Genomic DNA, 26676 nt, shown 5'->3' on the forward strand with positions numbered 1-26676 from the left:
TCGGCCTCTCGCGAAAACATTCCCATGACTTTGCGCGCCGAGATGTTCAGCCGGTATAACGAACTTCGATGAACACACACGATCGACGAAGCAGAATTAATTTTCATACGCCGACGATGTGAGAAAATTGGTAAAAATTCATCGACGTCGTTTAATCGACAGCGAAAAAGCAAGAAAAAATTGGCGCGAAGTAAATTTTGTTAAATAGGTAGACATTTTACGAATATATAAAGGTAACATAATTGTTGCTTGAATGCGTGTTAGACAATTCTTAAAAAGTATTATTATTTGTTTATTTGTTTGTTTATTTTATATGAAAGTATCGTTATATTTACACCGCGAATTTTCATGCGAAATAAAAATTCTTCGAATACAATTTTATTTGGGAAATATTTCGAATGAATTCTTCGAATCGAATTTTTTACTCGAGTAATATTTCGAATAAATTCCTCGAGTAAATTCTTCGAATGAATTCTTCCGATAAATTGTTAGAATAAATTCTCCGAATAAATTCTTCGAATGAAATCTTATTCATTTAATTAATTCGACTAAAATTTTACTTGAAAAATATTTCGATGAAATTCTCCATATAAATTCTCCAAAAAAATTCTCCAAATAAATTCTCCGAATATAAATTCTCCAAACAAATTCTCTGAATATAAATTCTCCGAATATAAATTCTCCAAATAAATTCTCCAAATAAATTCTCCGAATATAAATTCTCCAAATAAATTCTCTGAATATAAATTCTCCGAATATAAATTCTCCGCGAATATAAATTCTCCGGATATAAATTCTCCAAATAAATTCTTCGAATAAAGTCTTATTCGTTTAATATTTCAACCTAAATTTTTCGACTAAAATTTTACTTGAAAATTATTTCAATGAAATTCTTTGGATTAATTCTCCGAATAAATTCCTCGAATATATATAAATTCTCCAAATAAATTCCTCGAATATACAGGGTGTCCCACAATTATTTTAACAGCCGAAAATGAGGGGTAGCTGAGGTCATTTGAAGTAACTTTTTCCTTTGCGAAAATGCAATCCGCGGCTTCGTTTGCGAGTTATTAACGAAAAACACTGGCCAATGAGACGAATTGGCGCGAACCATATGGTTATCGATCGGCCGAGCGGCACGTGCGTTTACCGCTGAGTTTGACAGTTGAAGGAGGGACTGTGTGCGGCGTGCGAATCAATGAACAAGTCACGGAGCATGAACTTTTGATATTTTTTTTTACCACGTGACAGTGATAATTTCAAGAAAAACGCTATTCATCCTTATTTCAGAATGTCTGAAGAATGTTTACTAAATTTTCGGTCCCGAAATAATATGTAGTTTAACCGTGACAACCGTTTTAATTTTCTCACGTGTACCGTATGAAATTTGTATGCGATATGTACAGTGAAGATTAACAATAAGCAACCCAGTCGAAGTACATAAATGATATTTGAATTTAAATAATTCCGTGTCCGAACAGAATTCAACGAACGATGCGCAAAGCTAATTTAATAAATAATAATCGCGTTAAAGGACATAAGGGATATGTTTGTTAGAGAAATATGAAGAATATTATCAATAAGAAACTCATCCATTTAGTTGTAAATCCACTTCATGCACGGAAATGTGTGCAGGAGGATAGTGCATGGACCTCGTACAATGTATGATGAACTGCACAGCTGATCTCTATCCGAGAGCGACGAACAGAAGGATATCTCCGGGCAAGCAATTTCAACGTTTACTTTCACTGCATTATCACTAAACACTGATCACTTATCAATAATATTTATGGACCAACTTTCCTGGGTTAATATGTATGGCCCTGAAAAGAGCCGATTGTTTTATGCGACGCGTTCGAAGTTCATATCGTTAAGAAAACATACCGCGTTGACGGGATGAACTGCGGAAGACTAGCACGATGGCTGACAATGTTCGCGTTCGATGGGAAACAGTTGAAATTCGCTCGTAGGAAAACGAAACAATGTCGGCCATCGTGCCAGTCTTCTGCAGTTCGTCTCGACAACGTGGTACATACGTGTCGTTAACAGTGAGAACTTCGAACGCGTCGCATAAAAATATTTGCTCTTTTCAGAGCTGTACATATTAACAAAGGGAAGTTCGTCCATAAATATTATTGATAAGTGATCAGTGTTTAGTGATAATGCAGTGAAAGTAAACGTTGAAATTGCCTGTCCGGAGACATCCTTCTGTTCGTTGCCGTCGGATACATGAAGTGGATTTTACAACTAAATGGGTGAGTTTCTTATTGATAATATTCTTCATATTTCTCTAACAAACATATCCCTTATGTCCTTTAACGCGATTATTATTTATTAAATTAGCTTTGCGCATCGTTCGTTGAATTCTGTTCGGACACGGAATTATTTAAATTCAAATATCATTTATGTACTTCGACTGGGTTGCTTATTGTTAATCTTCACTGTACATATCGCATACAAATTTCATACGGTACACGTGAGAAAATTAAAACGGTTGTCACGGTTAAACTACATATTATTTCGGGACCGAAAATTTAGTAAACATTCTTCAGACATTCTGAAATAAGGATGAATAGCGTTTTTCTTGAAATTATCACTGTCACATGGTAAAAAAAATATCAAAAGTTCATGCTCCATGACTTGTTCATTGATTCGGACGCCGCACACAGACCCTCCTTCAACTGTCAAACTCAGCGGTAAACGCACGTGCCGCTCGGCCGATCGATAACCATATGGTTCGCGCCAATTCGTCTCATTGGCCAGTGTTTTTCGTTAATAACTTGCAAACGAAGCCGCGGATTGCATTTTCGCAAAGGAAAAAGTTACTTCAAATGACCTCAGCTACCCCTCATTTTCGGCTGTTAAAATAATTGTGGGACACCCTGTATATAAATTCTCCAAATAAATTCCTCAATTAAATTCTCCGAATAAATTCTTCGAATAAACTCTTATTCGTTTAATATTTCGACCTAAATTGTTCGACAAAGATTTCACTTGAAAATTATTTCGATGAGATTCTTTGGATAAATTCTCCGAATAAATTCTCCAAATAAATTCTCCGAATAAATTCCCGGATGAGAAATTCTCCGAATAAATTCCCCGATGAAATTCTCCGAACAAAATTCTATTCGACCAATGTAGCTCCGGTTTAACCGGATGACACAGTTTCGCCAGGGGTGGTTGTGGAGCTAGCGGTTTCGCAACGTGGAAAGAGAGAGAGAGCCGAAGGGAAGCCGGCGCGGCGCGGCGCGGCGCGACGTTATAGGCAAACACGTAAGAAACGGTGTAGCCAGTCAAGGACGGAGTTTATGAAGATTGGCTAAATTAAACTCCATTAGTAGCCAGTCGCGACCGTTCTGTCCGGACGATAAATGCGAGGCGGTACAGGCCCCCTGTTACTATGATAGAGAATATTAATTGGACCGCGCGCGCGGCAGCCGCGAGGGCCGTCGAATCGTTTTATAATTGACCCCGAATTTATTTCCACGTTCGCAAACCGCAACTGAACTGCTGCCGCAGCCGTTGCCGCCGCCGCCGCGGGTCGAGCTGTTCGGCCGATGTTACTAACCCCGGCGTGACTCAGTCGGTCCTCGCTTCTGCTTCCCATAAAGCATTTTTTATTGTCCCACGTAGTTAACACCCTGTCGCCGGATGATACAACCAGGCATTCCAGTTGAATAACGCGACCGCGGCTCCCCCTTTCACCCTCGCGCGCGCGGCACCCTGTCCAAGACTTATTTATATTCATTTTAATAGCTAGCAATTTATATTTATTTATTATTATATTTATTTTCATTTCTTTTTATTTATTTATTATTACATTTATTTTTATTTATTTATTATTATATTCATTTATATTTACTTATTATTATATTTATTTTTATTTATTTATTATTACATTTATTTTTATTCATTTATCATTATATTTATTTTTATTTATTTATTATTACATATATTTATATTTATTTTTATTTATTTATTATTATATGTATATATTTATTTATTATTGGTAGCGCCTGTAATTGGTCACTGTTTTTCGTGAATAACTCGCAAACAAAGCCGCGGATCTCGTTTTCACTAAGGAAAAGGTTGCTTCAAACGACCTCAGGAACCTCTAATTCCCCGGAAGTACCATAAATTTGGGACATCCTATATATCGGCCGACGGAAAATATCGCAGCGATTTTTCTACGTTGCTCAACACTCGCGCGCCGCGACTCGGGTCCATTTCGACCCACGGTATAAGTATCGTCATTCGACTATTTGGTCTCTGACAATTAAATGAAACCTTCGCACGTCTAATTAACCAGTTAGCTGTGTTCGACGAGTATACTCGTCACGGAGAAGTGGCAGTATTTAAATCAAAAGGAGAAATAAAGTTTAATAAGCAGAAATAATCTTTCCTCGAATAGCAACGTTCGTACATTTCTCTCCAATCAAAATACCCGAGAGAAAATGTGCAAATTTAAAGGTATCCAGTAACGTAAATAAACTATAATTTCTATCGAGGTTTAAAAGACAAGAATTATTTATTAGGCAGACGAATGTTATTTTTCATAAAGATCCGCTGTCTGTTTATAAAACATATACTTGAATTTACGCTTTTTTAAGCGTATATTAAAAAATGCTTATTAAAATGCTTATTAAAAAACTAAAAGAAAAAGAAAAATATTTATAAATATATTAAAGAAAATATCAAATTGTGCTATCACTTCGGAAATAATTAGTCCGTTCGAATGAACGTTGTTGAAAAATTCTGTCGACAATTGATTTGCAAAACAGACGTCTATGTACAAAGGGTTGAATTTTGATATTAATGCATGATTAATTAATTCGGAACAGCGTGGTTAATTTCAATCATGGTTATTAGGTTTCGCGAAGTTTATGCATAATAATAATAATAATAATAATAATAATAATAATAATAATAATAATAATAATAATAATAATAATAATAATAAATAATCACGAACAATGCCTCGTAAACAGCATGGCGCCCCCTTTAATTCATCGCGGACACGAGCAGCATTGCTGAAAACTGTTCCACAATTCTCGGAGAATTAGCAAGGTTGCTGTTAAATACGACTTGGCCGGCGCGTCTGTCCATTACTTACCGTTTCTACTTGCTGCAAGCGTTAATGCATCCAATAAACTTTCGAACTCGTTTATCTCACAATAAATCGACGCATGCGCGCGAACATTATTCCGCACTGTCCGCGTGTGTATTTTTGTCGACGATACCTCGTAATATCGTAAACAATCGGCGCTATTCCTTATGAATAGCAAAGCCTAGAATGAAATTGCGCTGGAAATATAATGCGACGAAATATTTCAATTGTTATTTTTCATTTCTGAACCGACGAGATCGCGACGATCGTTAAATCGATTAATTTGATCTTTTCAATCTTTTAAAAAGAACACGAATGACACTTTTATTTTTTCAAAAACAACGAAAACTTATTACTTTACGTTTACCGTTATTTTATAGCGCCGTTATTTATCATTAATTGTGCAACTGTTCCAAATTATTGTGCAATTGACGCGAAGCGAAGCTAAATAATTTTCAGTTAAAAATAATAATTGTGCCGACTAAAATGGTGGCGAACAATTGTGCAAATTATTTATATATTATTTATATTATATCTATATTTATTTATTATTTATATATTATTTATATTATATCTATATTTATTTATTATTTATATATTATTTATATTATATCTATATTTATTTATTATTTATATTATATCTATATTTACATATTATTTATTACATCTATATTTATTTATTATTTATATATTATTTATATTATATCTATATTTATATATTATTTATATTACATCTATATTTATTTATTATTTATATTTTATTTATATCATATCTATATTTATTTATTATTTATACAAATATTTAGAATTCGATGAATTCATATAGTATTTCTTTTATTATCAAATTTTCAATTAATTAAGAATTATGTTGATCGATTATACGATGGTGTAATTGGCAAAATTAATTTTAATTTCGAAAGCTCCAAGAACAAAAATTGAGAGAAATTTTCGGTTCGATCGGACACGTTTCTCGGCGCACGGTTTCGTGCGACCGCGCGAAAAATTGAGGAGAGGGGGGGGCGAAGGTGAATGGCGGGAAGATGAATGAACGCGGATATCGTGTGGGAGGTGTCGGTGGGCCCCGCATAATGAGATGAGTATCTTTAATAGTCGGGACGATACGAGGCGGCCGACACGTCGTGGGCATCAAAAGAGCTCTCTCGGCGTGTCCGCCCCGACGGCCGTCTCTCGTTTCGACACCGGGCCCGGAGCCGCCGCGGCGAGGGCCAGCGAAATCTCGATTCGATCCTCGTTTAAACGCCGCTTTTGTTCCATCGTACCGATAGAAAAGGTGTTCCGACCGATAAAAATCTGGATTCGACGCACGTTAATGAAATTCCTCCGACCGGTACGTTCTTGTGGCAACAAAAGGGCCCCCCCCCCTCCTCCCGCTCGCGACCTGAGAAGCGAAACCGTGGAAACGCGAAGCTAATTCCGATCTTTGACCTCTTCGATCGTTTACGAAATTTCTGCCGGAAATGAATATTCTTTGAACGTTTTCCGAAACGGAATGTTACTTATTTTCTGCTTCGATGTATGCAAATTGGTTCTTCTTAAATCATTTTAATAAGCTCAAAAATTAATACCTCAACATTTCTATTAGTATATTAATATATTAATAATTAATTCTATTAATCTATATATATCAATTTATTGATAAATAATTATATCGATCTATTAATTGGTTAATAATTGATTCTATTATTATATTAATTGTTTAATAATGAATTTTATTAATCTATTACTTGTTTAATAATGGATTCTATTATCTATAATTTTATTAATCTATTACTTGTTCAATAATTGATTCTATTATTATATTAATTGTTTAATAATGAATTTTATTAATCTATTACTTGTTTAATAATTGATTCTATTATCTATAATTTTATTAATCTATTACTTGTTCAATAATTGATTCTATTATTATATTAATCGATTAATAATTAATTTTATTAGTCTATTGCTTGTTTAATAATTCATTCTATTAATCTATTAATTGTCCAATTAATTGACAGTATTAATCTATTAATTTTTTAATAATTAATACTATTAATCTATCAATTAATTAATAATGAATTTGATTAGTCTATTAACTGGTTAATAATTAATTCTATTAATCTATCAATTTATTAATAATGAACTTGATTAATCTATTAACTGGTTAATTGTCAATTCCATTAATCTATTAATTGATTAATAATGAATTTGATTATTCTCTTAACTGGTTAATTATTAATTCTATTAATCTATTAATTTAGTAATAATTGTTTCTGTTAATCTATTCACTGATTAATAAGTTATTTTATTAATATATTGATTTATTAATAATCCATTCTATTAATACACTAATTTTTTAATAATTAATGCTATTAATCTATTAATTTGTTAATAATCGATTCTATTAATCTCTCAATTTACTACTAATCAATTCAATTAATCTCCCCACTTTTTAACATTAAGTCATCTCGTTTCTCCCATAAATACATAAAATCGATCAACATAAAAAGATTAACTTCGCTGAATTCCGAATTTACAAAATCCTTGTAAAATAGAATTGCACTTAATTTTACAGGATCCCCGTACACCAAAATGAAACATCGTCTCGCGAATCGCCAATTTCGGCACTAATGAAGTCAGCTTTCTCCAAGGTCGCGTTTACAGTCGCCGAGATCATGGAATTTTCCGATCGATCGTTCGAAGCTCCGCCCTAATCGCTGTACACTTCAACGCTGTACACAATGCATAGGGTTAACCCCTTAACGCGCAGAAACATATTAACACGGGCGTGCAAAACCGGCCAAAATGTGCAAACCCGTATATATACGGTCGGCGTCGCAACTTATGTCGCTAAAATGTTCAGATTCGAATATATCCGGGCAGTAAAAATAACTTAATAAAAACCAAGGAAAACATTCAATTTATTGATATTCATCGTGTAATTCTGTATTGTAAGCTGTAAAGTTTGTTTATTTGGGATCATAAAATATGGCCTTTTAGGGTGACACTTATAAGCATCTCTGACCTGGTAATTGTTTCTATCTATCTATATCCATTATTGCGTATCTAATTAGCGTTGGCACTTTTGTGAGTTTTGTTATGACTAATTTATTTATTACTCTCCAGTTATCTCCGATCTCTTTCTATCTTTTGCTTATTCAGGAATAAAATATGCACTTTTAGGATGGCACTTATGAACATTTAGTGTATTATTCGTGAGCAAGTCGTGAAGTAAAGTAGACGTTATCAAAGTGAATTTCTTCAAAGACAATTGTTTTTTATTTTTTACAAATATTATTAGTGTCAACATATAAAAACGTTTTTGTTTTATGGTGTATTTTTATAGAGAGTAAATTGGATTTTTAGTGTATAAAAGGTATGTTTTCTAATGTTGAAATAAGGAATGTTGGGCTATGTGCTGCACCTTGTTTTGAAATTTACCATACAAAAGAAAATTTTGAATAGTTTTAGTTTATTATATATTTTTCAGCTAATAAATATTATTATTATATTATTACAAATTTAGGTAAAATTAAATATTTTTCAGTTTTTTTTTTCGTCTCCTCCTTCCCCTTCAAAATAGTAACTGGTAATTGAAAAACAGTACGATGGGTACAAAATTCGATCTGCAATGCGATTCAATATTCACTATAATTATTTATCCACTATTTTTATTGAATTTTTAGTAATTTTTGCATTTTTTTTACATATTTATTGAAATTAAGGTCCAAATATGTATTTTCTTAGATAAAAAAAATTGATTTTTTTTGGTCGGTTTTTTTTTTTAAATTGTGCATTAAGGGGTTAAAGGACGTGGGGCATGACGCGTCGTCGCGATCAGCCCGTAGAACGATCGCGGCACACGCGCGCACACGCACACGCCCGTACGCGCCGGTGCCTAGACAAACTCAGAAGCGGACGCCAGTCTGTCTCGAACCAGGAATGGGATTAGAAAGCACGTCAAGTCTGCGTGGGTCACGTCACCCAGATCGAGATTTAGTCCGTGCTCGGCGCGTTACGCCGATCTATACAGCGCTCTCCAAAGGGCAATGCCACCGTCGCGACCTTCTCGGAAACAACGATCCGAGAAAACATCGATGGCGATCGGATTATATCGCGCCGGGGACCGTGGAACAATTCTTTCCTCGAAATCTCGGGCTCGTGAAACCGCGATTGCGCGACGTTTATCTCTCTACGGGGTGCTCCGTTTTCGTCGACGCACGCCGCCGGCGAAATCTGTGGCTATATAAGCAATCGATGATTTAATTGACGACGATAATATTTATAATTTTAATTTAATTCTTGTATTTAGATTGTTTGTGCACGAGCTTGATTGTGCACGAGCTTGATTGTGCACGACAAAACATTGTTGTTCAGAAAGGGTGAAATGGCAAAGCATTCGAAATGTGAACGAAATAAAGGTTATATTAAAGGGGTGGGATTTCCCGCACATTTTTAATAATTGAATTTATTTCGACTTTTTAATGCACAATCAAACAACTATTTTATTCGAAAAGTTTCAAATGTCAAATCACGGCGAACGCTAACGAAATAAAGGTCGATTTAAAGGGCAGAGATGTCCCACATTTTTTTAATAATTGAATTAACGATTGCATAGAATTTGATTAAAAATGTAGTATTGTCTTTCTTAACTGAATTTTTATGTTCGACTTTTTAATGCATGATCTCGTTTCGCGAAAGAACTACTTTATTCGAAAAGTTTCAAATGTTAAATCACGGCGAACGCTAACGAAATAAAGGTCGATTTAAAGGGCAGAGATTTCCCGCATATTTTTAATAATCGAATTAACGATTGCATACAATGTGCTCTAAAATGCAACATCGTTTGTCAAAATTGAACTTTTATATTAATAAATATAATAATATAATAAAATAATATATTATATGATATTAATTTAATATTAATTTAAAAAAATTTAATTTAAATAAAAAATCAATATTAATTATTATATAATATTAATATATTATATATAATAAAATATAATAAAATAATATAATATATTACTATATATAATAATAATCTCGTTTCGCAAAAAGCTTGTCGATAAGAAAGGGTGAAATATTGAAAAATTCGAAACTCGTGCTAAATAAATGTCGTCCATCATTCATCATTCATAATAGAATTAATTATTAATACATTAATATACTAACAGAAATGTTTGTAATATGAATGTTGAATCAAAAATTTCTCCCATTTTTTAACAATCGTACTAACGATTGCATACAACATACTCGCAAATGCAATATCGTTTCTCAAAATTTAACTTTTTATTTAAATTTTTAATGCATAATCTCCTTTCGCAAAAAAACAACTTATCGAAAATATCTGAAACCTCGAATCACTTTAAAAACTAGAGAAAGCTAGTAGTTCACTCGCTCATCGTTTGAACCAAATAATCGTCTTCATATGCATTGTTTCACACTTCTTTTGTCTTCACATCGATTTACAACAGTCTACAGGGTGTCCCAAAAATGTCTCGCAATCCGTAAATGGCGGGTTCCTCGGATCATTTGAAGCAACTTCTTCCTTTACAAAAATGTTCTCCGAGGCACCGTTAACGAGTTATTAATGAAAAACAGTGACCAATAAGAATCGAGTACGGCTGACGCGAGGCGGCCCAGCCGACCAGCGCACGAAGCCCAGTTCCGCTCATTGGCTCGGTCGCCTCGCACCAGCTGAGCTGGGATTCGACCGCTCGACCGCTGGCGCCGCTGGCTCGGCCACCTCGCGGCAGCTGATCTCGCCTCTCATTGGTCACAGTTTTTCGTTAATAACTCATTAACGGTGCCTCGGAGAAAATTTTTGTAAAGGAAAAAGTTGCTTCAAATGGCTTGTGGAATCCGCCACTTTCGGATTGCGAGACATTTTTGGGACACCCTGTATATACACACAGAATATACAGTATCAGACTCTGTACAGTACACATCAGACTCTGCCGTCCAGAGAAATAGCCTCGCGCAGAATTCAGCCGTACCTAAAAGGTTAAAGCTCGCGAGCAAAAAAAAATAGTAGGAGTTTCGCAGTAATTGAATTCACGATAACGCGTTTTACGATTATGGTTGCAGATTGTGCGCGATCTAAGCGTCAGTTAGGGAGACATTACTGTATAATCTTGTTTCGCAAAAAAACTACTTGTCAAAAATGTCTCGAACATCGAATCACTTCAAAAACTCGAGAAAGCTCGCTTAAAGCTCGCGAGCAAAAATAGTCGAAGGTTCCCGGCAATCGAATTCACGATAATGCGTTCTATGATTATGTTTGTAGATTGTGCGCGATCTAAGCGTCAGTTAGGGAGACATTACTGTATAATCTTGTTTCGCAAAAAAGCTACTTGTCAAAAATGTCTCAAACCTCGAATCGCTTCAAAAACTAGAAAAAGCTCGCTTAAAGCTCGCGAGCAAAAATAGTCGAAGGTTCCCGGTAATCGAATTCACGATAATGCGTTCTACAATTATGGTTGCAGATTGTGCGCGATCTAAGCGTCAGTTAGGGAGACATTACTATATAATCTTGTTTCGCAAAAAAGCTACTTGTCAAAAATGTCTCGAACCTCGAATCACTTCAAAAACTAGAAAAAGCTCGCTTAAAGCTCGCGAGCAAAAATAGTTGAAGGTTCCCGGCAATCGAATTCACGATAATGTGTTCTACGATTATGGTTGTAGATTGTGCGCGATCTAAGCGTCAGTTAGGGAGACATTACTGTATAATCTTGTTTCGCAAAAAAACTACTTGTCAAAAATGTCTCGAACATCGAATCACTTCAAAAACTCGAGAAAGCTCGCTTAAAGCTCGCGAGCAAAAATAGTCGAAGGTTCCCGGCAATCGAATTCACGATAATGTGTTCTACGATTATGGTTGTAGATTGTGCGCGATCTAAGCGTCAGTTAGGGAGACATTACTGTATAATCTTGTTTCGCAAAAAAGCTACTTGTCAAAAATGTCTCAAACCTCGAATCGCTTCAAAAACTAGAAAAAGCTCGCTTAAAGCTCGCGAGCAAAAATAGTCGAAGGTTCCCGGTAATCGAATTCACGATAATGCGTTCTACAATTATGGTTGCAGATTGTGCGCGATCTAAGCGTCAGTTAGGGAGACATTACTATATAATCTTGTTTCGCAAAAAAGCTACTTGTCAAAAATGTCTCGAACCTCGAATCGCTTCAAAAACTAGAAAAAGCTCGCTTAAAGCTCGCGAGCAAAAATAGTTGAAGGTTCCCGGCAATCGAATTCACGATAATGTGTTCTACGATTATGGTTGTAGATTGTGCGCGATCTAAGCGTCAGTTAGGGAGACATTACTGTATAATCTTGTTTCGCAAAAAAGCTACTTGTCAAAAATGTCTCGAACCTCGAATCACTTCAAAAACTAGAAAAAGCTCGCTTAAAGCTCGCGAGCAAAAATAGTTGAAGGTTCCCGGCAATCGAATTCACGATAATGTGTTCTACGATTATGGTTGTAGATTGTGCGCGATCTAAGCGTCAGTTAGGGAGACATTACTGTATAATCTTGTTTCGCAAAAAAACTACTTGTCAAAAATGTCTCGAACATCGAATAACTTCAAAAACTCGAGAAAGCTCGCTTAAAGCTCGCGAGCAAAAATAGTCGAAGGTTCCCGGCAATCGAATTCACGATAATGCGTTCTACGATTATGTTTGTAGATTGTGCGCGATCTAAGCGTCAGTTAGGGAGACATTACTGTATAATCTTGTTTCGCAAAAAAACTACTTGTCAAAAATGTCTCGAACCTCGAATCGCTTCAAAAACTAGAGAAAGCTCGCTTAAAGCTCGCGAGCAAAAATAGTCGAAGGTTCCCGGCAATCGAATTCACGATAATGCGTTCTACGATTATGTTTGTAGATTGTGCGCGATCTAAGCGTCAGTTAGGGAGACATTACTGTATAATCTTGTTTCGCAAAAAAACTACTTGTCAAAAATGTCTCGAACCTCGAATCGCTTCAAAAACTAGAGAAAGCTTGCTTAAAGCTCGCGAGCAAAAATAGTCGAAGGTTCCCGGCAATCGAATTCACGATAATGCGTTCTACGATTATGTTTGTAGATTGTGCGCGATCTAAGCGTCAGTTAGGGAGACATTACTGTATAATCTTGTTTCGCAAAAAGCTACTTGTCAAAAATGTCTCGAACCTCGAATCGCTTCAAAAACTAGAGAAAGCTCGCTTAAAGCTCGCGAGCAAAAATAGTCGAAGGTTCCCAGTAATCGAATTCACGATAATGTGTTCTACGATTATGGTTGTAGATTGTGCGCGAGCAGGAATGCTTCGGCTGTTTGTAGCTCGCTGTACCAACGGCAGCGGCGGCGGCGCAGGGTGTTTCTACTAGGGACTAGTCGGCTCGAATTCCGTAAAAGTCGCGTCAGGTCGGTCCGCGCTCCATAGAAACGTAATGTTGTACGTGGCGGTTCCGCGGCGCGAGCCTTGGAAGGGTCAAAGGTCGGACACAGACGAATACAGGCCGGCCGAGAGCGAGGTACACGCGTGCCCCGCGCACACGGACACGCGCGACCGCGCGATGGCACACCCACTTTAACACGTACCGGAATGCATTCGCATTTGATGCAGTACATGACTCCGAAGGGCGGGCCCAAATCCGCGAACCAGGTGGAGCCCAGTTCCCGTATCTGCTTGCCGAACGTGCACTCTGTAACAGATTCAATTCAGTGTTCGAATTATTATCTTGCCGCATTCGTGAATTATTTCGCTGGCAACGTTAACCCTTTTGCAGTCGGTGACATTTTAACTCGAGATCGAGAGGTCCTCTTTTTTCTCATGTAATTTTCGAATATTTCGATTTCGTACAACCCGGTGCATTTTATGCGCACGAAATTGGATACAGTAATGTCTCCCTTACTGACGCTCGGATTGTCCACTAAAATGGATAATTTGGGAAGTAGAAATATGATTATTCGAGCCTTGCGGCTCGTTTTTATAATTGCGGACAATTTATAACTATAAAAATAAACCGCAAGGCTCGAATAATCGTATCTCCTCTTCCCAAATTGTCCATTTTTGTGGGCGATCTGAGCGCGAATTAGGGAGAAATCGCTGTACAGTAATGTCTCCCTTACTGACGCTCAGATTGTCCACGAAAATGGATAATTTGGGAAGAGGAGATACGATTATTTGAGCCTTGCGCTCGTTTTTATAATTGTGGACAATTTATAACTATAAAAATAAACTGCAAGGCTCGAATAATCGTATCTCCTCTTTCCAAATTGTCCATTTTTGTGCGCGATCTGAGCGCGAATTAGGGAGAAATCGCTGTACAGTAATGTCTCCCTTACTGACGCTCGGATTGTTCACTAAAATGGACAATTTGGGAAGAGAAGATACGATTATTCGAGCCTTTCGACTCATTTTTATAATTATGGGCCATTTATAACTATAAAAATAAACCGCAAGGCTTGAACAATCGTATCTCCTTTTCCAAAATTGTCCACTTTTGTGGACGATCTAAGCGTCAATTAGAGAGACATTATTGTGCAGTAAATTCTCTCTAATTGACGCTCAGCTTGGGAACAAAAATGGACAATCTGGGAAGAGGAGATACGATTATTCGAGCCTCGCAGCTCGTTTTTATAGTTGTTGAGAATCGATAAACATAAAAAAAACGAGCTACAAGGCTTGAACAATCGTATCTCCTGTTCCAAAATTGTCCATTTTTGTGGACAATCTTGAGCGTCAATTGGAGAGATATTACTGTATTGTAACTCGTGCAACAGTTACGTTTTTAACAGACTTTCTTTTTTCTTTCAAACGTGAACAAATTTGATGATGTTAAAATTATTGTGTAACGCGATGCGACAATTTTTAACGGTACTTTGGCGTCGTCGCTCGACTGCAATAGGTTAACGTTGCGAATTAACCTTGGCATGCTTAAGGGTGGGTAATTTTCCTCTTTTGTAAATTTTTTTTTATGTATATTAGTGTATCTGAATGTATTATTTAACGGTATTGTATAATGAATATATCTTGAACGGTGAAACAGAAATAATATTTATGGCACTTTTTCTTACACGGATGCAAAATGATCATCCCTTAAGCAGACCTTAAGTTGGTGCAAACAGTCATCTGATTGATAATTAACGATTATAACTCGTTAGTTATTATAAGTTATTAGAAATTTGTTGTAATAGCTTACGAGAGAGAGGTTATTACGAATTTGTTATAAATCGTAATTGTTGTAAGTAATTTATAGTTCATTACTTCTTATGGATTATTATAAATTAGTTACAACTCGTTACTTATTATAGATTACCATAAATTAGTTACAACTCGTAATTATCGTAAATAATTTATAACTCGCTACTTATTATAGATTACCATAAATTAGTTACAACTCGTAATTATCGTAAACAATGTATAACTCATTAATTATTACAAGCTATTATAAATTAGTTATATCAATCACGAGTAGTAACTAATTTGTAACAATCTATAATTATAAAATTTTCAATTAATAATCACTTAAACAAATTATGTGTTCCACTAAATTCGAATCACCTATTAACAACAATAAAAATAACAAAAATATAACGGACAACGAATAATTTATAATTTTCGCGAACAATGTTCCCCAAGAATATAGAAATTAACACTAATTAATATCGAACATATGTACATGTAACAACAATGTCTTTGCTAAACAAACCGTCTGGTTTGAATCATCGATGAAATAAATAATAAATAAATTAATTAAGCTACGATACCCATTTACAATCTCTACAATTATCTTCACATTATCTAAACTTCAAATATTATAAATTAACCCCATTTGCTGATACATTATATTCTTAACAATTTACAAGATCTAAATTGTAACACCGCAAACATTCTCTTCAGAAACGATGTAAAAATTGTTAACGGTGCCTCTGGAATCACCATCGGAATGCAAAGGGTTAATAAACCAGCCGTTTATTTTGAAAGTGGCATAAGTCACTTTGTTTTTAAGTCGATATATTTAAAGGTTTGCGTTTTAACACGTTTAAAAATATGGATGCTAACTTTCGAGAAGATTTACTTGTATTTGTTATCTCAGGATACTGATATATTTCTCAGTATAAATAATTTCGCATAAACATTAAAAAATCACCACTTCTCATTACAGTAAAGTGACTTATGCCACTTTCAAAATAAACAATTCAACTAAAACTCGACCAAATAAATAAATGAACGACCGTTAAAACAATCCGTTTCATCGGACCGGTGCTCCGACGCCGTAAGATTTACCCGCCGCGTAACCCCCGCAGCGAGTCTAAACCGTTCCTGAGAACAGCTTTCGATTTCGTTCGGCCGATTCTCGCGGAGTGCGCGCGCGCGCTGTCTACAACGCGCGATCCCTCTCCTTATCCGGGAACGGAATAAAAGTGAAACCGCGGAATGAATGAATGAACGAACGAACGAACGAACGAACGAACGAATGAACGGAACGGAACGGAACGGAAAGGCTCTCCGCCAGCGGCGAGCCGAGGGGCATTAATCGCCGCGGCTCTGAATCACCCGGCGAGCGACCGCGCGTTCTCCGCGGCCGCTGAAAAATCGGCGAGACGACGATGAGACGGTGGAAAAGAAGAAAGGCGAGCCGCCGCTGCCCGCGGGGAGGGTGGGGGTAGGCCGCGAACCAGCCGCGGGGAAGGAAAAAAAGAACCGCGTGCCCGCGCCTCTCCGTGCCCGCCGTTCTCGCAAGGCCGTCGCCTCGTTTGAATGTGACGCCGCGTGTCACCGTCCTCTTCCTCTTCTTCCGGCCGCGGGAGGGGGGCGGGGCGGAAAAAAGACGGGAAGACGGGAACGAGACGAAAAGGCTCCGGGGAGAAAAAGACGCGCGCGTACTCCGTTACCGCGTCCTTTCCTTTTTCCGCGTAAAAATAAATGCTCGTTCCGGCCGCCTCGCGCCGAAAATAACGCGGCCCGAGAGACTCTTTTCGACGTATTACACGGCCCGCATTTTATCCCCGGCTTCCGAGAAACGCGACTTTTCGACGGCCCGTGGCCACGTCGGCCGCGTTGGAATAACAGGTAGCGCGCGCGCGCGCGGAGGTACAGGTGGTCGGACTATTCGGAATCTGGGTCGGAGATTTCTTTGGGAATAGGAAGTCTGTGATTTTTAGTGGATGGAGTTTTCTTTTTTCTTTTTCTTTTTTTGATGGTTTTGATTGTTTGCGGAAGAGGATTTTTTGAAGTACCGAGAGCGTTTTCGTTGGAGAAGTAAATATCGTGGGGTTAAGGGGTGAGAAATGAGGATAGTATAGCTTGGTATTTTGTTATGTACGTAATTGTGTTATGTACTTGGGAATCTTTAATGTGTTAAGAGTCTTGGGAGCATTAAAAGTGTTGAAAGTCTTGAAATTGTTGAATGTTTTGATGTTCTTGACATTTTTGGAAGATTGAAGGTTTTATGAGCCTTAAAAGTTGTGAAAGTCTTGAAAGTCTAGAATGGCTTGAAAATCTTAAAAAGCTTGAAAGCCTTAAAAGTATTAAAAGTCTTATAAAAGTCTTGAAAGCCATAAAAGCCATGAATGGCTTGAAAGTCTTAAAAACCTTAATAACCATGAAAGGCTTAAAAGTATTGAAAGTTTCATAAAAGTCTTAAAAGCCATAAAAGTCTTGAAAGTCTTGAAAACCTTACAAATCTTGAATGGCTTGAAAGTCTTGAAAGCCTTAAAAATCTGGAATGGCTTAAAAGTATGGAAAGTCTTATAAAAGTCTTGAAAGCCTTAAAAGTCTCGAATGGCTTGAAAGCCTTATAAACCTTGAATGGCTTGAAAGTCTTAAAAGCCTTAAAAACTTTGAAAGGCATAAAAGTATTGAAAATTCCATAAAAGTCTTGAAAGTCTTGAAAGTCTTAAAAATCTTGAATGGCTTGAAAGTCTGAAAAGCCTTAAAAACCTTGAAAGGCTTAAAAGTATTGAAAGTATTATAAAAGTCTTGAAAGTCTTGAAAGCCTCAAAGTCTCGAATGGCTTTAAAGTCTTAAAAATCTTAAAAACCTTGAAAGGCTTAAAAGTATGGGAAGTCTTATAAAAGTTTTGAAAGCCTTAAAAGTCTTGTATGTCTTGAATGGCTTGAAAGTTTTGAAAGCCCAAAAAACCTTCAAAGTCCTAAAAGTATTGAAAGTCTTATAAAAATCTCGAAAGCCTTAAAAGACTGGAAAGTCTCGAAACTCCTAAAAATCCAGAAATTGTTGAAAGTATTAAAAGTCTTGAAAGTCTTGAAAGCCTGGAAAGTCTTGAAAGTCCTAAAAGTCTCGAAAGCCTTAAAAGACTTAAGAAAGTCTTGGAATCCTTAAATGTCCCAAAAGTCTTGAAAGCTTTAAAAGTCTAAAAGGTCCAAGAAGTCTCGAAACTTCTAAAAATCCAAAAATTTTTGAAAGTATTAAAAGTCTTGAAAGTCTTGAAAGCCTTAAAACTCTCGAATGGCTTGAAAGTCTTAAAAACTTTGAATGGCTTAAAAGTCTTGAAAGTCTTGAAAGCCTTCAAAGTCTCGAATGGTTTGAAAGTCTTAAAAACCTTAAAAACCTTGAAAAGCTTAAAAGTATTAAAAGTCTTGAAAGTCTTATAAAAGTCTCGAAAGCCTTAAAAGACTTAGAAAAGTGTTGGAAGTCTTGAAAGACCCAAAAGTCTTGAAAGCTTTAAAAGTCTAAAAGGTCCAAGAAGTCTCGAAACTTCTAAAAATCCAGAAATTTTTGAAAGTATTAAAAGTCTTGAAAGTCTTGAAAGTCTTGAAAGCCTTAAAACTCTCGAATGGCTTGAAAGTTTTAAAAACTTTGAATGGCTTAAAAGTCTTGAAAGTCTTGAAAGCCTTCAAAGTCTCGAATGGTTTGAAAGTCTTAAAAACCTTAAAAACCTTGAAAAGCTTAAAAGTATTAAAAGTCTTGAAAGTCTTATAAAAGTCTCGAAAGCCTTAAAAGACTTAGAAAAGTGTTGGAAGTCTTGAAAGACCCAAAAGTCTTGAAAGCTTTAAAAGTCTAAAAGGTCCAAGAAGTCTCGAAACTTCTAAAAATCCAGAAATTTTTGGTAGTATTAAAAGTCTTGAAAGCCTTAAAAGACTTAGAAAAGTCTTGGAAGTCTTGAAAGTCCCAAAAGTCCCAAAAAGTCTTGAAAGCTTTAAAAGTCTAAAAGAGAGGTCCAAGAAGTCTCGAAACTTCTAAAAATCCAGAAATTTTTGAAAGTATTAAAAGTCTTGAAAGTCTTGAAAGTCTCAAAAGTCCTAAAAACTCTCAAAACACCTAAAAAAAATCATAAAAGTCCTGTAAGCTTTAATAGCCCAAAAAAGTCTCGAATGTCCGAAGAGTCTTATAAGTCTCGAAATCCGGTAAAGCCCGACAATGTCTGAGAACCTCGACGACTTCCCATCGGGGGACTTAAAAATAAAATTGAGTAGCTATTAGCTCCCAGTGGCCGCTGTAATCTCGAAACGTCTAATCTTGACGGCTACGAAAGCAAGCAGAGGCGGCAGCCGCGAAGCCTTTGACGATCTCGGGAGAGCCTAATCCCTAAAATCGTTGTAGACAGCATCCGTAACTACCAGGAAGTGCCGGTATCTGTTCAGGTCGAATGGATTAGCATAGATCTAAGCGCTGAAAGGTCGGCCCGCGCCGCCGCGGCAATATTTTCAGCCGGTTTATTAGACAACGCTGCTTACAGGCTGGGATTCGAGGGTGCAGGTTCCTTTGCCGATCGTGTTCGGCCGTTTGCTTTGGGCTTAGGGATTCAAAATCTTCCGAGAATAACTGTACCAAACTGTTATACGTGTTGCTGCTCTAATGCGATATCACCGGGATATTCTCTGAATAACCTAAGTATAAAGAAAAACGGGCATTTAAAGCTTTATTTTACAGATAATTGTGCGGTAAATTCTTCTTCCGATCTACGCTCAAATTTTGCACAGATTTTGAACGTCATTTGAACGTCGATTAGAAAACATTTGATCTTCGATCATTGAAATATTGATTATTATTTTCACGAAAGAATTTTGTGCTAATTTATGTTGAATTTTATCGTTATCCACGCTTTGTAGTTACGCGGTGGAACTTCGATTATCCGGATTCGAAATTGGTAGATAAATACTTTTTATTTTCGATTAATTATTGATACGATTAAATAAGATGTGAGAGAGAGAGAGAGACAGCAAGAGAGAGAGAGAGAGATAAAGAAAGGGTGAGCAGACACGCGTATAAATCGAGGTATAAAGAGAGAAAGAGAGATAAAGTGAGAGAGAGTGGAAAAGAGAGAGAGAGAAAGAAAGAGCGAGAGAGCGGGAGAGAGAGAGAGTGGGAGATCGAGAGAGAGTGAGAGAGAGAGAGAGTGGGAGATCGAGAGAGAGCGGGAGAGAGAGCACGGAGAGAAAGAGAGCGGGAGAGAGAGCGAGAGCGAAAGAGAGCGAAAGAGAGAGCGAGAGAGTGGGAGAGAGAAAGTGATGAGAGACATGAAGAGAGAGCGAGAGAAAGAGTGAGAGTGCGGGAGAGAGCGGGAGATCGAGAGAGAGCGAGAGAGAGAAAGTGAGAGAGAGCAGGAGAGAGGGAGAGGGAGAGCGGGAGAGAGCGAGAGAGAGCGGGAGAGAGAGAGCGAGAGCGAAAGAGAGCGTAAGAGAGAGCGAGAGAGAGAGCGAAAGAGAACAAAGGAGAAAGCGGGAGAGAGCGAGAGTGAGCGAAAGAGAGCGAAAGAGAAAGCGAGAGAGAGAGAGAGAGTGGAAGAGAGAAAGTGAAGAGAAAGATGAAGAGAGAGAGTGGAGAGACACGTGGAAATCGAGGTGCAAAGAGAGAAAGAGAGATAAAGAGAAAAAAAGAGGGAGAGAGAGAGAGAGAGAGAGAGAGAGAGAGAGAGAGTGATAAAGAGAGACTGGAGAGACGTGGAAATCGAGGTAGAAAGAAAGGAAGAGAGGTAATGAGTGAGAGAAAGAGAGAGTGGGAGAAAGAGAGTAGGAGAAAGAGAGAGAGAGAGAGAGTAGAAGAGAGAGGGAGAGAGAGAGAGTGGAAGAGAGAGGGAGAGAGATAGGAAAAGAGATAGAAGAGAGAGAGAGAAAGAGAGAGAGAGTGGAAAAGAGAGGAAGAGAGATAGGAAAAGAGATACGAAGAGAGAGAGAGAGAGAGAAGAGAAAAGACATACAGTAAGGATCGTTGCGCGAGGTCGTTGCACCGCGTGTGTTAAGTCGTTCTAAGCGCAGAGTCGGTCCTAAGCGGCCCGGAGAGAGCCCGAGAGAGCCCGGGAGAGGCCAGGGAGGAGAGAACCCTCGACACGCCATCGCATCGCAAATATGCGAGTCGGCCACGCCGCGGCGCGTTCTTCCGTCGAGGTCTTGTTTCGTCCGATACGGAATTCGGAAACTGTAAATTCTGCCGGTTGAAACGGTGACGCAAGTTTCGAATGCCGCGAGAGCACCGCGAACATTCGGACGGGGTCCCGGTGTCCCGAGAGAGAAACGTTTCGGTACCCTCTGTCCAGGCTCTAGAACGTTCAACGGACTCTCGGTTACTAGGTTGCCGGGAAAACGTATGGCCGATTGCAGTTCGCTCCGAGAGGCTCTCCCTAGCCGCGTGTTCCAATCATCGTATCGCTCGTAGCAACCTAAGCCTGCACATTTGTTTTGTGTTACCGCGATTTAGGAGCAACTCTGTCGGCTCTGTGTTCGATGCCGGACGTTCGACACGGAACAATGGGCGATGCGATAGTCGAAAGTGCGGGTGGTTAGCTGCAAACGTTCGGAAACGAGAATAAGATTTTGAGCGGCGAACTTCGAGTTTCATGCATGTAATTCCTATTTTATTTAAATCTGAACGCTGAATCATGCCACACTTGAATTTTTAATATTTTAGTCAACAAAAAGCAGTGTTTTACGACCTGTAAAAATTGTATAAAATTGCCTATGGTATTAATAAATTGAATACATTGAATTGATAAATACTGATTGCATTGCAAAGACCCTTTTTAATTTCCACCGAATTTTGTGTCATACTTTAATCAACCACATTTAATACAATATAATATTAATTATAATACGTAGTCTTTATTATATATATATTAATTATAATATAATATTATAATGTAATGTATTGTAATGTAATGTAATGTAACGTAATGTAATGTAATGTAATGTAATGTAACGTAATGTAACATAATGTTATGTTATGTAATGTGATGTAATGTAATGTAATGTAATGTAATGGCATGTAACGTAATGTAACGCGATGTAACGCGATGTAACGCGATGTAACGCGATGTAACGCGATGTGACGTGATGTAACGTGATGTAACGTGATGTAACGTGATGTAACGTGATATAACGTGATGAAACGTGATGTAACGTGATGTAACGTAATGTAACGTAATGTAACGTAATGTAACGTGATGTAATGTAATGTAACGTAATATAATATAATGTAACGTAACGTAATGTAATGTAATGTGAAGTAACGCAACGTAATGTAACGTGATGTAACGTAATATAATGTAACGTAATGTAATATAATGTAACGTAACGTAATGTAATGTAATGTAATGTAACGTAACGCAATATAATGTAACGTAATGTAACGTAATGTAATGTAACGTAATGTAATATAATGTAACGTAACGCAACGTAATGTAACGTAACGAAACGTAACGTAACATAATGTAAAGTAATGTAATGTAACGTAATGTATTAATAATTCGCATGTTAAGTCAATTTATCAAATTGGATATGATCATACGGCATACATATTTCGAACAAGTAGCGAGCGAATTCTCCACAGAAGATTGCACGGCGGTTAACGAATAATGCTCGTAAAATGATCGGCTCGAATCGCGGCAGGATCGATAAGAATACGCTCGAATTCCGGGATATTGAGAGACGTAACACGTGTACGGAGAATGCGGTGTGCTTTCGCGAATTTACTCTGTACAGTAATTGCCGCAGGTAACTTACAGACGGAATTACTCAATTGCCAGGAAACTCGACAAATTCCAGCAGTTTCCTACACGCTCCTCGCCCTTCCTCGAGTCCAAGGCCGATAAATTGCACGGATCGCAGGCGGAAAGCCATCGGGCGAATTAATTCCGACAGTGAGGAATCGAAGTCGGAGGGAAGCTCGAACGTGCTGGCGCGAAGTACGCTCTCGCGTTACACGTTTTCTCGATCCGATCTGACGTTCTCCTAATGGGCCTCTTGTCTTCTCCTACTTATCACGGAACGCGCCTAAAGCGGTTACGATGGCGGAGCCAGTTACCGCGGTGTAGCCGATTACTGTGCCTTTTATTCATTTCCCAGCATAATTGACGTTGTAATGATCGTATAAATGGTGTCAAATTTTTTATTTATATTCGACTAATCATTCATTTGATGAAATTCAACGTTTCAAAGACGGAAATTTTTACAATGGCGCAGATATTGTTTCGATTTTTGGATACCGCGTTTTACCGACATTTTTTGCAGAGCTTATGAAAAAGCGTAAGAAAATACTGAACGATAGAAAAATAATATTCAGTAAATTAAATGGGTTTAGGTAAGAACTAAGTTTTTAAAAAAAGAAGTATTTTAGTTATCCAAATGGTAGAGTGTTATTTATTGTTTTATGATATACTCTTAATTAAATAAAAGTATATGTAAAATATTATATTATATGTATAATATAATATTATATTAATATAATATAATGTAATGTAATGTAATATAATGTAATGCGATGTAATGCGATGTAATGCGATGTAATGCGATGTAATGCGATGTAATGCGATGTAATGCGATGTAATGCGATGTAATGCGATGTAAGGCGATGTAACGCGATGTAACGCGATGTAACGCGATGTAATGCGATGTAATGCGATGTAATGCGATGTAATGCGATGTAATGTAATGTAATGCGATGTAATGTAATTAATGTAATGCGATGTAATGTAATGTAATGTAATGCGATGTAATGTAATGTAATGTAATGCGATGTAATGTAATGCGATGTAATGTAATGTAATGTAATGTGATGTGATGTAATGTAATGTAATGTAATGTAATGTAATATAATATAATATAATATTAATATAATATTAATATAATATAATATATTATATATAAATATATAATATGTATAATAGTAATATTATATATAAATACACAATATATATAACAGTAATATTATATATAAAAATTAAACGGTGTTATTTATTGCTTTATGGTACACTCCGTGTAATAAAAAAATGAAAAAAAGTATTTTAGTCATTGTACAATAAACTAGTCCTTTTAACATTCAAAAAAAAATTCCAATCATTCAGTCCAGCTTTAAAAAAGTAATACCGTTTTAAGGAGCGATCGAACACTTTTTGCCAGGAGGTTGCAGGACAAGAAGCTGTTTGTAGAACAAGAACATGCCAGCAGAACAAGAGAAGTTGTCATTTCGAAGTTAATTTTTCTTACACGTGGGTGCGCGAAAGGTTCGCGGGACGATTCGCGGTGACCGCCGCGGGACCACGAAGAATAGAATGCAACGCCGATAGAACATAGGCGTCGAATCTCGCTAAACGTTTAATCTATTATTGGAAGGATGAGAATAGGACGTCGTAGGCCGTGTCGGTGTTGAGTATAGCGTGGCTGGTGCTAATTTGGCCCATATACCAACGTTTCATAGACCGTTGACTCCGGTGGTAGAACTTATGAACTGTGAAATCTTGTATGCTTTATCTTGAACCGCGGTCTTGTGTGTCTAAACATATTCCTAGTCGAGTTCGTAGAAAGCTACCGGCTCCGGATGGCAGTTAGACGGGCCACGCTTTGCTCGGCCGCACTTGAAAATCGCCGGAATTCTGCGGAATTCGAGTCGTTCTTTCCGATCGGAATTTATTGCAGGAATAGACGCGGTGGCTCGGGGGACAGTCGATTTTATATATATATTTTATATATATATATATATATATATATATATATATATATATATATTGTATATATTCAATAAATACAGTAAATTCTCCGAGATTATATATATATATATATATATATATATATATATATAATATATTATATATATTTTATTAATTATATTGTATTATTATTATATTATTATATTAATTATATAATATATATAATATATATTGTATATTTACTGTATATATATAATATAATAATATATATTCAATAAATATATATTATTATATATTATTATCTATATATAATCTCGGAGAATTTACTGTATTTATTGAATTTACTTGCATGTTATTTTGTTCTTATATAGTAAATTCTCCCTAATTGACACTCAGCTTGTACACAAAAATGGACAATTTGATTTTATTAATTGTACCCCTCTTCTTCCCAAATTGTCCATTTTTGTGCAAAATCCGAGCGTCAATTAGGGAGAATTTACTGTATTTACTGAATTTACTTACATGTTATTTTGTTCTTAGACAGTAAATTTTCCCTAATTAATATTTATTTATAATATTATATTATTATATTATGTTATAATATTATTTATTATATTATATATAAGAACAATATAACGTATAACAAAATAACATGTAAGTACATAAAGGAAAATGTATGTTTTATAATAATTCCGATCATTTTCATCCGCAAACATTCATTATGGTTTTCTTTATTTCATGGTTACAGGAATTCTAATATTGTTTTGAGTCGAATATTATGATACGAATACAATTTCTTAGCATTTTTATGTAGTATTAGAAATAAATTGATTTTGCTATTTTTGGTAGTTTTAATAACGATATAATAGAAATGAAAGAACAAGCTACGATTTTTTCGTCAATTTTATCGTACGACTTATTTATTTATTATCGGAAACTATTCAATTCTATTCATGATTTAGAAATCCTAGAAACAAGATCACGTGTGTGTGGTACCTCCGTAATTAAAATTATAAAATTGTCATAATTGAAAACTGTTCAATGAATTCATTCATAATTTATAAATACTGCAAATAAAATCACGCGATAACTTCATAATAAAATTATAAAATTGTCATCACTGAAAACTGTTCAATGAATTCATTCATAATTTATAAATGCTGCAAATAAAATTACGCGATGCCTTCATAATAAAATTATAAAATTATCATCATTGAAAATTGTTAAATGAATTCACTTATTATTTATAAATGCTGCAAATAAAATCACGTGATACCTTTATAATAAAATTATAAAATTGTCATAATTGAAAACTGTTAAATGAATTCATTCATAATTTATAAAAGCTGCAAATGAAACCACCTTCATAATAAAATTATAAAATTATCATCATTGAAAACTGTTCAATGAATTCATTCATAATTTATAAATGCTGCAAATAAGATCACACGTGGTACCTTCGTAATTAAAATTATAAAATTGTCATAATTGAAAACTGTTCAATGAATTCATTCATAATTTATAAATGCCGCAAATAAAATTACGCGATACCTTCGTAATTAAAATTATAAAATCGTTATCATCGAAGACTATCAAATAAATTAATCCACAATTTACAAGAGTTGCAAATAAAATTACGCGATACCTTCGCAATTAAAATAACAAAATTCTCATCATTGGGAACTATCAAATAAATTAATACCCGAATTGCA

At 36.2% G+C, this 26676-nt stretch overlaps 1 protein-coding gene across 2 annotated transcripts in view; it reads right to left on the reverse strand.

Moving 5' to 3' along the window:
* The window catches only part of sog (chordin short gastrulation), a 227717-nt gene that overhangs the window by 74971 nt on the left and 126070 nt on the right, over positions 1-26676 (reverse strand). For both annotated transcript variants that reach the window (XM_033484410.2, XM_076519570.1), the window contains exon 2: positions 13680-13783. In XM_033484410.2, the coding sequence (XP_033340301.2) occupies positions 13680-13783 (104 nt within the window). The remainder of the gene's footprint in view (positions 1-13679; positions 13784-26676) is intronic.

This window comes from Megalopta genalis, chromosome 1 (assembly GCF_051020955.1).
Source record: "Megalopta genalis isolate 19385.01 chromosome 1, iyMegGena1_principal, whole genome shotgun sequence".
Lineage (NCBI taxonomy): Eukaryota > Metazoa > Arthropoda > Insecta > Hymenoptera > Halictidae > Megalopta > Megalopta genalis.